The 13,463-nt window shown below is 41.9% G+C and overlaps 1 protein-coding gene across 3 annotated transcripts in view; it reads right to left on the bottom strand.

The window, feature by feature from the left end:
- Positions 1–13,463, bottom strand: part of DIAPH2 (diaphanous related formin 2) — a 168,100-nt gene that overhangs the window by 117,334 nt on the left and 37,303 nt on the right. For all 3 annotated transcript variants that reach the window (XM_084213270.1, XM_084213271.1, XM_084213272.1), the window contains 2 exons: positions 12,218–12,850; positions 9,693–9,807 (listed from right to left, as the gene is read on the bottom strand). In XM_084213270.1, coding sequence (XP_084069396.1) covers positions 9,693–9,807; positions 12,218–12,850 — 748 coding nt within the window. The remainder of the gene's footprint in view (positions 1–9,692; positions 9,808–12,217; positions 12,851–13,463) is intronic.

Genomic DNA, 13,463 nt, shown 5'->3' with positions numbered 1-13,463 from the left:
GTGCTTGGCAGGAAGATTTTTGAATGTAGAATCTGAAGAATGAATAGAGATGGAAGCAAGTTTTGATAAAGAAAAGAATTGCTGAGCCAGTCTTGCTGGGTAACCAAGGAGGCAAAGGGTGTGTTAGTCAGAAGGGGATTTTATGACTTAGAGCAAAACATAAGCTGAGCACAAACAAGAAGTTTTTACCAAGTAAAAAGATAGCACAGGCAAACAAGACTGCCAATGTTGCAAGTAGAAAAATGGTCTCAGAATTTTCCACTGCAAGAAAACTGAAAAACAACTTTAGCTTAAGCTGTAAAGTACTGACTTTTAGTGATTGTGGAATAGTAACACGAATATGGTAACTACAGTAGTTATGATAGGCTATAGGGAAAAGTTAAGGGATAGATTGGTTCTTCTGTATTAGCAAATAAAAGTATATAATGCAATGGAACCAAAAGAAAAGTCTATAATGCATTGTAACAAAACCAAAGGGTCTCCAGCCTGCCTGCAGCTGCAGCTGACAGCTGTAGGCACAGGCTCTGTCACCCAGGCCCTGGACTGCTGTGGCACCTTGGGTACAATAATAAACTGCATTTTGGAGAGCCCCTGGAGTCCCACATCCCTGGTTTCAGCTCTCACAGGGGCTGGCTTGGAGCAGGCCCCATGCTGCCCAGGGAAGGGGCACTGCCACTGTCCCCAGCACTCTGACTCACGGCCACCTTAACCAGGGCATCCCAACAGCTCCAATACCCTGGGACACTGCAGTGTTCCTGGCATTCTGATGGCACTCTGACAAACAAACAGCCAGGTATTTGGTGACAAGGACATCTGAGTGCCCCTCAGAAGGGGGTGAACCCACTGATCACTGCTGGCTGATGGCCAGAGGGGTGTTTTACTGTATCTTCTGTGGGTCATGCACTATTTGGGTCTGCCCCTTTGGGCAGTCTCTAAAAACAAAGAGAAATAAATATAAATTAGCTATTAATGAGATGTTCAAGGAGAGAAAAAGGAGGCAGCAAACCAGGATGACCAGAAGCAGCAGGGTTAAAATTCTGCAAAACAACACATCTGTCTGAAATCCAGAGACGTGCAATGGCACGGGTTATAAATGCTAAAAGACCCTGAGTTCACTGAAGACAAAACACAATGAAGACTTTACTAGGTGTAAAGATGTGACCTCTGGCCTGGAAAAAACATCAACTGCTGGCAGCTGAGAAGGATCTCTGTTTAATCCATTCTGTGTACATCCAGCAGCAGCCATTTAATATCTATTAACATGCATTTACTCTTTGGACTGAGCAGCTGCTCTCAGTCACCTGCTGAAGATGAAATGCAGGGCTCAAGCAGCCTGAAGTCAGCCTTGGATGGTTGTGTGTGCTGCCACCACCTCAGATTGACCTTGGAAAGGCTTTCTTGGGGTCCAGGTACCCAAAGTGTTGTGAACACACCCAGGTGCCCAGAGAACACCCAGGCAATGATTATCTGCCGTCAAGACACACAAGATAAATTACTGCCACATCACAGCATTAGTCCCAGGGGACCTACAGGGTACTAAATTAAGCTGCTTGCATTGTAGCAGACTAAAAATAGTGCAGAACACACAGCTCCCAGGCTCTCACCTTCAGCAGACACGTCAGGCTCCACTGCTCACCTCAGCACAGGCAGGATCCACTGGACAGCTGAATTTAGCACCTGGCTCTGCTTACCTTTCATACCACCAACACAAGCCAAATTTGACTAGAGTGACTCATTAAGAAGGCAGTATCTGTGCTAATGATCCAAGTCCTCAATGAAACAACAACAAAAAAGCCAAAGAACACCTTAACATTCACTCCACAGGTGCTCCCATTCAGAATATGCAACTTGATGAGAATTCCACACTGACTGTTACCAGGTGGACTTCTTGCTTCTAGAAAGCCTTTAAGCCACAGCCTTTTCACAGTGGGAAATGATTCAGTAGTAGTATTCTACAGTAACTACATTCCCACCTCACAGAACAGAATAAAGCACCTGAAAGGGAGAAGTTTCAGAGATATTTCAGTTTCTCACATTGCACAAGACACACAATATAGAGAGTTGTAATTATAGCTTTACATCCATTTGAGATGATTAATAAGTAATTCAAAAAGCTGATACTTTTGTTATTATCTGTACTAATGCCTATGTACCTAGCATTTTCAATTTCTCAATGAATTCGGAAACTTAATAGCATGATTGTTAACTTTTAATCCTTTAGATAGCTTTTGAATGTCTCCTTCTCCAAAGAACCTTTATTCATGTAGGTAACACAACTCTCCTTGCTCCACTATAAATGGCAGAAATTCTTGCAATAGCAGCTATTCTGTCCAAAGCAGCCTGGAACAGCATTACAGGTGAAGCAACTATCACTCAGAGAAATGTTCCATGTCAAGAGCAGATGACATTTTTTTGGGTTTTTTGGTCAGCAATAAGAAAGGAAAAAACAGTTTTGCACATAAAACATAAAATCCATGGAGAGGGCATCATTTTTCTACAAACCCAGAATCACTGCAGGTCAGCACAGTGAGCAAGTGAAACCAGGCCATGAATCAGACACGTTTTGTCAGTTTATGCTTCTGCAGGAAAAAAAACAAAACTCCACATTCTATTTCTTTTGATAGAAAGTAGATTTAGGAGGAAGTGCAGGATGTGCTAACCGTGGTTCTGCTGAAAGATGCAGGGGGCAGCTCTTTAATGCAGCCTTGAAAGAACTATTTTACTAGTAAGACCATCAATTTTGCTTATAACCATGGCTTTGTTTACAGTGGGGTTTTATTTATTTAAGCAAATACATTGTTATTCCTAGAACTCTGCTGGAAGTTTTCAGCAGAGTGAAATATTGGTGCATAAGCTGTTCCATAGTCAGCACCAACTGTCCTGGTAAGGAGCTGGTCTGCTCTCCATCCTTTGCTCTAGACTTTTTATTCTTCCCCTACTTCACTTGGGTCACAAATTCCCAGCCAATGTTCAGCTGAAGAACCTGCACTGGAACACTCAGCTGGAGCTCCCTTTCCCAACACCGAGGGAGCTGCCAGAAAATGGATCTATAGCTCCAAACACATCAGAAGGCAAAAGGAATGGTTATAAAAGCATTCTGCACTGAGCTCAGACCCAGAACTGACCTCCCACTCATCATCAGCACATTTCATGTGCATTTACAGATATCAACTCCTTCATGTGCAAGAGAAGCCACCCTTGAGGAGAATTGCCACAGTGGATAATCCCAACAGCTCATTGAACACAGGACTGCTGTCAAACCCATAGGATGATTTCATCATCACTGAATGGTTTGGGGTTGAAGGGACCTAAAGATCATCTTGCTGCAAGCCCTGCCATGAGTAGGGACACCTTCCACTAGGGTTGCTCAGAGCTCCTTTCAACCTGGCCTTAAGCACTTCATGTTGGGAGTAACTAGATTCACATCAAATAGATTTTTAGGACATCTAACCTAAATTCCCATGAAAAATGCAGTTGCATACTTGAAGAGGAGCATCTTCTGCAGGTTATTCTTTCTGTTTTGACATTAGAGAAAGCATTCTTCTCAGTCTAATCTCTTTATTTATTCATACAGAAGGGGTTTTATTCCAGAAATATAGATTTTCCATTTGTTTAAAAACAAACAAACCCCATTTCTTTTTGCAGTTCAACACAGATTCTTTTTTCAATTCAACTTCTGAATTTCTTTTTCATCGAATTCATAGGAAAAAAATACTCTCTGTAAGAGCATTATAGATCAAGACTGCTTCATGAATGTATTCATATTTCATGCTAATTAGTCTTTGTACACAATCCCTGTCTCTGCAGTGCCAGTACATGTGTCTCTGTCCTCAGCTCCTCATTAAAAGTGCTGGGCTTTATTTGAGCACTGCATCACCAAGCCTCAATCAGACAGTTGGGAATGCAGAGCTGCCTTTCTTCCCCTGCTGGATCTCAGCAAGCTCATACACACAAAAGCTCCAGCTCCTGAGAAAAATGAGCATGGAGGAGGTACAGAAGGTACCAGCTTCTAGCAGAGTGATCACAGTGGGCTGGAATTCCAGGCTCCTGGAATGTGGGGGTAATGAACATTTGTCTGTGTGTCACCAGCAGTGACCCAAACACTTTCCTAATGGGAACCTCCAATACCTCAAAGGTTGGGAAAAACCCACTGGACCAATTTCCTTTGTAGGAAAAACCCAGTGCCCTTGAGAGTTCACCTTCCCTTGACTTTTTTTTTTAGTCACAACTGCTGTTCCATCTTTCCTCTTCAAGATTTTCATATTCTGAGAGTTGAGGCATAACAAATTAATACAAAAACTCTGTAAGCAACCACCTAAAATACAGCACATTACTAAGACAACTCAGTCACAACACTGTTAAAAATACATAGAAGAGGGTTTTTTTAGACAATACATGTCTGTCCCCACTCCAATTCTATTTAAATTCTCTTTAAATTCTTCTGGTGAAGCTTTCTGACAAAATTACTAATTGAAACTTGCAGAAAATCTGAGCAGCAGGGGGTGTGTCACTAATATTTTTCAGGAGTTTTTCAGTGCCAGAGTTTGTTTAACCAAAAGATGGCCTTGCAGCAGGCACACACACAGGAGAGCCCCTCCAATCTCAGTCTGCCACGTGGCACTGAGCAGGCAGGTGGATAATCAGGTTGTACCTGAACTACTCCAGTCACTCAGGAGCCAGCAGGATTCCTCATTTCAGATCCCTGCTCCTCACATCTCCAGTAGAGAGTTCTCACCTGTCCCACTGATGCTCCAAAAGGGTTAAGCTCTGCCAATTAAAGTAAAACTAAGGGATGGCCTCCACGTTACAGCATCTGACCTGGATTCAGAACAGACAGAATGCTGATTCTGAAATGAACTCCATTTCTCCAGGAATTGTGGGGAATACATTAAGCTGTACCTCCAAGCAATCCATGAATAATGATAGCAGCCTTCAAACAGCCCAGACCTCCAACTATTTCCCACCTGTCTCCTCATCTGAATACAATTTAATTCACACACAGGCTGCTTGGATTTGATTTTCTGAAGGTGCAATTATTGCAGTTCTTGCTGTAATGCTGATTAAGATAATGCCCAAACTTCTTTCTCAGAACCCTCTTATGGAACAACAATGCTCTGAAAAAACTCTAACTATGCTGCAGATGTAAAGAAAGCAGGATCCAGGAACAACAAATGGGAGAGAGGAAAATTGCATCCACCTGATCCACCCCTCTTGATTTTCCCCCCTTAGGAATCTACCACAACGTTTTAAGAGCAGAGTCCTTAGAGGCACAATCAGAGTGCCACACTGAGACCTGCAGTGAAATTCCTGCCTCTGTCCAACACTACAGCAAGAGCATTCTGACAAGGTTATATAAACAAGATTTTACAGAAAAAGAAGGCAATAAACAAAAATAGCACAACTGACACTGAGCCTAACTTCTGAAAAAGTCTAAACAGATTTTATTTTTTAATCTGGGACATTCTTCATTCACTGTTACATGACGAAAACAACTACAGTCAGTAGGTCACACCAACAGGACATGTATTTTACATTGCACGTTTTTTCAAAAAAAAAATGTTTTCTTAGACTCCATATTACAAACTACCTTTGACATAAAGATTAAGTTATTGAAAGGTGAGTGCATTAAAATGCTATTTGAAATAAAATATTAAGAACTAGTATTTACAATCTTTACCTCCTAAATGGAACTTTTGCTTTCTTTTAGACCCTTCTGAACACTATACTCATATCAGTCCCTTTGTCCTGTGATAGATGACATGGGTCCTGATGCTCTGGAAATAAGACTTGGACCCTAAAATAACTCTAAGATCATTTAAGAATTTTTAAAATGTACATAAAATATACCAAAATACGGAAATATACATATATAAATCTATGCTAGATGGTAATATTTTCAGGCAGCAGTTTGTTTAAACCATGCAAAGCTTTTTTCACCCTTGAGTTTGAGAGTTTACCTACTAGATAAATCCAGTGGAGAAGAAAAGGAAAGTGAAAAATAGTAAACTAATAACTCACTCCTCCTTTATGGTACTTGAATTTATTCTGTTGCTGAAAAACAACAATTTCAAATACATCCAGAGATGAAAACAAACCAATCTGCTGCACTTCCGTGTGAAACAGATATGAAGACTGATGACCTAGGTGTGCAAGCCAAGGAAATGAAATTCCTCTGCCACACAGCCCTGGGTGACCCCACACTGCAAAGCTGATCCTGCTCTGCTTTGGATTCCACCCTTCTGCAAGGAGAGGCTGGGCAGGGAGGGGAACCAAACACACTCAGCCTGAACCATCAGCAGACCAAGGGAGCCACCTGCAGTTTGCAATCCTGAAGCAAATTCCTGGTGAGTTCAGAGGTTTTTCTTCCTTTTTCTGTTGACAAAGCAGCGTAGGAAGCTGAGCTAGTGCAACACAGCCACGCTTAACAGCAGAGATTTCTGCATCAACTGAGTCCTGCTGCCTCACACCTACAAATGCAGCTGGCTCAGAGGAAATCTGGCCACAGCTGGATTCACTGAAAGCTTGCAAACGTTGAACTTCTCTGATGAATTAGATCTGGCCTTCTCAGCATAGCAAATTCAAAGCCACTTTCTAAAAGTACTAATTGCTGCTCCTTGTATTTACAAGTCCCAAATGCAAATGAATGCAAAGAGTTTTCTTTCAAGTTGAATGGTGCACTGACCTACCATATATTCTTTATATATATTACACACATTATTTACAAACATATTCTAGACATTATGTACATTATACATATAAAATCAAAACCTGGATATTTTGTTCATGCTGTGCTCAATTACAGCTTACATGGAAGCTTCTCTTTTCTCTTGTCCCTTCCCACTCAAATTCCCAAAATGTGAATAATACCACTCAGCTATTAAGACCTTACTTCAGTTTTGAAAACATATGAAAATGATTGTTGAATTATATTTTAAAAGTCTAATTGTAAAGCAACAGAACCCTGATGGAGAAGTTTTCCCTTGAGGCAAGCTGGATGGATAATGAATTCTGTATTGGAACAATCCCAGTAGTTACAGACTATTATGTACTAATTACTACCTTTACAGACCTACTGTACACATAATTAATTTCTTCAGAGCACTACTATCATTCTTGACTGGCAAAATACACAACCTAAATTACAAGAGGCAGAAATTAACATGATCCTTTAGGGAGAAGGCATTAACTTGCTTTGCAGTGTTTTGCAATTAGACCATCAATCAAACAGTGAGAAATTATTTGGATAGCAGCAGGCCCAGCCCTGAGTATTGTCCCAGTCCTGAGGATGGGATGTGTCACAACCTGGCTGCAGAGTCACAGCACTGCAGCCTTGACCTGTGCTGCTAGGAGACACTTCAGCATTCAATTCTACATGGATTTAACACCCCATAAATTAAACAGGAGCTTTTTGACATCATACTCCAGCAAGAACTGAAGACATGACAGAGCTGCTGGTGCTCTCCCTTCTGCTGGTGGCCAAAGAGAAAATTTCATATCAGCTAAGGGACAAAAGCAAAGTTTGGTAAAAGAGTGCTTGCCATAAAATGGCCTGCTTAAATGATTCCAAAGATTTAAGTGGGTTCTTGACAAGAACACTAGTATTTTAAACTGTTAATTTCAGTTGTTGGGGGTTTTAGGACATTCTACAGAACTAAGTCATGCACACCCCCAACTCCATCAAAAAGCAGCAGCCCAGCTTTCCTGAGATGTATAACTACACTGGATTAATAATATGCAATAATTATTGTTCAACTTCACTATTTCTCCCCCAGAAGCACCACACCCCTTCGGCTCTGGCTGCATTCCTCTCAAACTGACAGCACTCAAACAGCAAGGCAGCTGGCAGCTCAGTGACAGCCAACATTGAGTCATTTTTGGAGTATCCTAAACCAAAGCTATGTTACATGAGAAAAATTCACCAAGTGTTTTTCTCATTGTACCAAAGAACCATGAATAGCATTCAGAGGTTTAATCAAATTTCGGCGCTGCAACTTACAGGGAATCACAGATTTTTAATAAATGTGCACACTACCATTTCTTTGAGCTCAGTTACCATTCCCAGTGGCATTCCAAAATTCCACAGAATACAAGACAGTAAACACTAAGTCATCCAAACTGCTTTTGGCAATTGTCAGTTTGCTTCCACTCATCCCTTTGTTTGTTTTACATGCTGACTGTGCTCCTGAGAGAATATCACATGCATTTCTATGTGGCTTTTTATCACTCTCCTGTAATGTACTCAGAGACCATCTCAGGAAATGGGATAAAGCAAGAGGGAGATCTGATCCCAGATGATGCCTGAATTAAGTATTTGGGACATCATGGAGCTGCTTAAGGTCAAAGGGGGGAAGAACAGTGAACATCATTCCGTGTTTCCCTTTGCAGGTGGCAGCTGCAGGAAAAAAGTTGCTTCTGGCATGCAGTTCTTGGGGTCTGTGCTGCAACCAAATGTTCCAAGAGTCTTTTTAGCTTCCAGTAGGTTCTCGAGTTTAAAAAACCCCCTTGAACTCAGACAACTCTGCCTTTCTGCAGGAGTCAGCCAAGTAAGTTTTTCATAACCTGAGTCCTGTGCAGCAGCATTTCTAATGTGCATCTTTGCTATGGCATCTTGTTTTCTACAACCATTAACTGAGAACAAAACAAGGAAAAATATCTGCAAGGCTATCAGTACACCCAGCTATTGGAGGAGTTTCTGTTGTTCCTAGTTTTACAGCTGTGCAACTATGTCAACAAGAATTTCTTCTCACTGGGAACTGTCAACTATGTCAACATTTCGAGAGGGTTTTTTCAGCATTTTTAATGAAGAAGCTTTTCAGGAATTCTGAAACATTTCTTCAGATTTCTGGTGAAAGAATTCAGCTCAAGGCAGAAGCTTGTCCTTTTCATTTAGAAGGGGCTCATGCCATTCTGTCATCTGCTGCTGGGCATTCCTTCCCTTAAAGGTCTTCTTGTCACACCAAAGGAAGTGACCAACTCCACAGCATTTTACCCTCCCTGCAGTGCTAGGAACCAAGAGTCAATCCAGCTTGGGCATGGAAAAATGCAAATGATGCTTTTGAATTACTGCATGGAATAGCTGAACATTTAGACCAGAAAGTGCTTCCAAGGTGTGCTGCAAAAGGAGAATTCTAATGGTTTAAATTCACTGACTACTGAAAGGAATATGAATATCTTATGAAAAACACAGCCATGACCAACTCTTTGAAGAGGTTTCAAAAGGACACAGAAAAAACCACATTCAGAAATAATTCAAGGAATCTACTCAAGAAATAGTTCATTACAGTCCTCTGAGAGCCCTTCCTGAATTAATCTTTTTTAACACTGTGTTAGTAAGAACTGCTGTTCTTATTCCAGAAATTCTCAGCTAGGAATAATAATGCAAATAAACATGATTTTAGGATCAGAATTTAAATTTAATTATAATTCCATTAAAAGAAAACTCACATCTGTCTGCAACATACAGTGCACTTTTAAAAGGTAATATTGCAAAAAAGGTTCCTCCCCTCATGCTGTAAAGTGAAGGGGGAGCAATTCTTGTAATAGACTGTTATGCTTAATATGTGTTTTAAATCATCTTCCTGCTATAAAACCATCAAATGAATTCCGTGGTATTGCACAAAGCATAAAAGAAACTGCCATTACACAGTTTTAAACTTAATAAAAGCACAATAAAGAGCAAAGTAAGAATGTACCTTTCATTTGGGTTCCAAAGGTAAGTGCCAATTTTGCAAACAGCTCCGGGTCTTCGAATTTATCTTCTTCAGCTTTTACCCAAAAGCTGTTTTCTCCTATTTCTTGAGGCTCAATCTGCAAGAAAAACAGCATCTCCTGAGTCAATTAGGAATGTTTTCAACAGCCCAGTTAAAACAAATGCTACAGAACCTCGGTGAGAATTGGGCTGATGAAGTTCAGCCCCATTCTGGAATGTTCTCTCCCTGCTGTTCCTGCACAAGCACGGTGAGCTGAGCTGCCTCTGGCCACAAAGGGGCTTTACTGTACTTCTCCCACTCAGCAAGTTTTCCAAACAGAACTAATAACAGCAGCTGGCTCTCAAAGTGTTCTAGCTCTCTCTTGATGACTTTCCAGAGAGTTCCCAAACTCTTCAGCACTCCTTTTCCCTGCTACCTGAGAACTGTATGGAACAGCTTACCAGGAAAGGAACTGCCCATGGGGACCTTGCAGAGACTGAGCTCACTAAGGAAGAAAATGCTCTGCAATATAAGCTGAAAGACAACTTGACTCTTCATGTATGACTCAGAACTGCTGTTCTGTTTTCAAAATACATTCCTCTAATAGCTTTGAGCACGTTATTAATTCTTGTTGATAAATTTGTTTAAATGAAAATAATTTCCAAGGGCTATTTAACTTCAAGATGATATGCAGGGAATTTAGCAATACTGCATTTGTCAGCCTCACTCCAATTTCCCTGCACATCCTGGTCCTCCACCTTTCAGCCCTGCTTCACCAGCAGCTGCAGGGAAGACATTTTAAAAAACTACCTTAATCCAACACTAATGGGGAAGACAGTTACAGCAAAAGGGACTAAATTAAACAGTAAGAATTTTATTCCTCAAATGATGGCTCCTTAAAAGTGATGATCAAACAGACTTTGCACTTTCTCAGTAGGCAGGAGATCTCTGGCACTGTTCCCAGAGCACTTAAGCAAAGCGTCCATCTGCAGTTCCTTCCCATTGTCACAGCCAGTGTTCACACAGACACTTCAGAAATTATTCCCACAAACTCCCCAATGGAGCTGATCACAATGAAATTGGCTGCAATTACCAATATGTGTTATAAAATAAAAGCTTGCTTTTCTCTGTGCTTACAGGACAGCAGTCTATGTCCCACAGCTACAAAACTCCTGCAGTGCATCCTGATCCAGTCCTTTCTCCCCAAGAGATTTAATTCCTCCTCCCAGAATGAAGGGAAGTTATCGCTTATCCTTTTATGCAATTATTTTATAAGAATTACAGAAAAAGTAAAGATTTTCCAACTGATTCTAAAATTTATTTAAATTAGTATTCTAAAAACATGGCAGGCTGTTTTATATCAGTCTAGTTAAATATATTGAAAGCCTGTTTTCAAACTATGGCCACCAGATACACTTTCAGATTGTTTTAGCACATCTCCAAATATTTTGAAATAATTTTAAATTATTGAAGCATTAATTCTTCTGCCAAAAGAAACTATAAATTGACATGCCACACATTTCCACACAGGCTCTCTGTCAACCTTCCGGGTTCCTCCTCCAAGACTGGTAGGATTATTCTGGTGTTTTGTTATCTCAAAGACTTTTGACTACTCAAATTTAGAGGAACCACACAGCATGGAATATATAAAAGTTCTTTCATTTGCCTTGATGTTTGGGTGATTTTGGTACTTTTTCCTACACCAAACATCAACATATCTGTCATATTTTATACCACTAAAATACTGCCAACCACAACTTTAAGATGCAATGATTTAGTCTCGATAACAGCTGCAATTGTCTAATACTCCACATTCATCTCCTGTACATGGAAGGAGCAGTGGCTACACTGATCAAAAAGGGGTTTTTAAAACAACACACCCCAGCAGCCACCTGGATGTTTGTATAACTTCTGTTAGAGGGACTGGATATACTGAGAGGCAGGGAATAACTGGGAACTGCTTTAAGGGTTCGCCTGCAAATCAGATTGTGCTTGCACTTCACTGCTCAAGTAATGCTTCCATTTCTAAGATGGCTTTAGAAATGAAATGTGATTAAATACAATCAAGCCATGATTCTGGAAGCTCATGATGCCCAAACCTTTCCCTTGAGCAGTCCCATGGCTCCTCCCAGTGGCCACAACCCTGCTCCAGCACATCACTGATTGAGAACAATAAATATCTGGGGTAAATAACCAACAAGTAACATTAAGGCCTGATAGCAGCAATCTCTGAACTCACAGCAACATCAAACGTCACGAATTTAAAAAGCTGAAGTTGGTTTGCTTTGCTAGGTATGTGTGAAAGCTGCTTTGAAACAGTTTGGAGACAGATGTATATTTATATACAACTTGATGTTCACTGCAGCTGAGAAAATGCACTGGAAGTAAGCTGGCTTCCTGCAACACTCAGCACAACAAGGAGCTCTGCCAAGATGAATCTGATTTAAAAACCCATCACCACACGGTACCGAGCCTATCTGTGCAGTGCAGGAGGGGAAGGAACATCATCCCCACACCTGCTGGCGTACCTTGGACCAGTTGATTCTCTTCATTGAGACCTCCAGCTTATACTTCTTCTTCTCCTTCATCCCATGTGGCAGTGCTGGCACCACCGGGAAGGGGGCAAAGGGAGCCCCTCCCAGGGGGGGAGGCATCGGGGGGCCCCCGAAAGGCGGCGGGGGAGGGATTGCTCCCCCAGGCAGAGGAGGAGGAGGAGGAGGCCCTGCTCCCCCAGGCAGAGGAGGAGGAGGAGGAGGCCCTGCTCCCCCAGGCAGAGGAGGTGGTGGGGGCACACCAGGCAGCGGAGGGGGCGGTGGGATGGCTGCACCTGGCAGAGGAGGGGGCGGTGGAGGAAGGGATGCACCAGGTAATGGAGGAGGAGGAGGAATTGCTGCTCCACCTGGCAGGGGAGGTGGTGGAGGAATTGCTGCTCCACCTGGCAGGGGAGGTGGTGGAGGAATTGCTGCTCCACCTGGCAGGGGAGGTGGTGGAGGAATTGGTGCTCCACCAGGTAATGGAGGGGGAGGAGGAATTGTTCCTGCACCAGGGAGCGGAGGAGGAGGAGGGATGGCTCCACCAGGGAGTGAAGGCGCTGGAGATGGTGGGACATTCTCACTTGGGAGGGCTGGAGGTATTGCTGGGACTTCTGTCAGGCCTGGACCCTGGAACATAACAAAGGAATTCCTTTCATCAACGACAGGAGGCAGTTTGATACGAAGCTGAACCAACCAGGATGGTTTTTAGCCAACTGCATCTCAAGAAAGTGAGAAATGCAACTGTTCTCCTATTTAAATGAGAAACAATAACAATAGATTATCCCACGTGCCATAAAGCTGCCAAGTAAACTGAATAACCTAGCATTTTTATAAAAACAAATTGTTTCAATTTTAAAGAAAATTTAATAGTAGCAGTAACATTTAAGTGAAACAGAACAGCATTTTATTTCTTACCAATGCACAAAACATTTATTCCACTTAGGATACCCCGGCAAGCTGGGGCATCAGAGATGAGAATAACCATGCTGAATTTTAACAGCACTCATCTGCTGCTGGGAGATTTTCCCCAGCAATCAGTGGAGCAGCTGTTGCAGTGGAAGAGGTCACAGGACCACAGTTGTTCATAGCTATTCTGACATCTGGAGGGGTGAAGGGTGTGCAACAACCTGTCCTGCTGTCTTTTGGATCTGTCTGAGGGTGCTTCTTTGTTGAGAGGAAGAGAGAGCAATCAAAAGATCCATTTAAATAAGTTCTTACTAATTAATAAGGAAGAGAAACA

This window comes from Fringilla coelebs, assembly GCF_963513975.1.
Source record: "Fringilla coelebs genome assembly, chromosome: 11".
NCBI classification, from domain to species: domain Eukaryota; kingdom Metazoa; phylum Chordata; class Aves; order Passeriformes; family Fringillidae; genus Fringilla; species Fringilla coelebs.
This window is presented reverse-complemented; position numbering and strand designations above follow the sequence as displayed.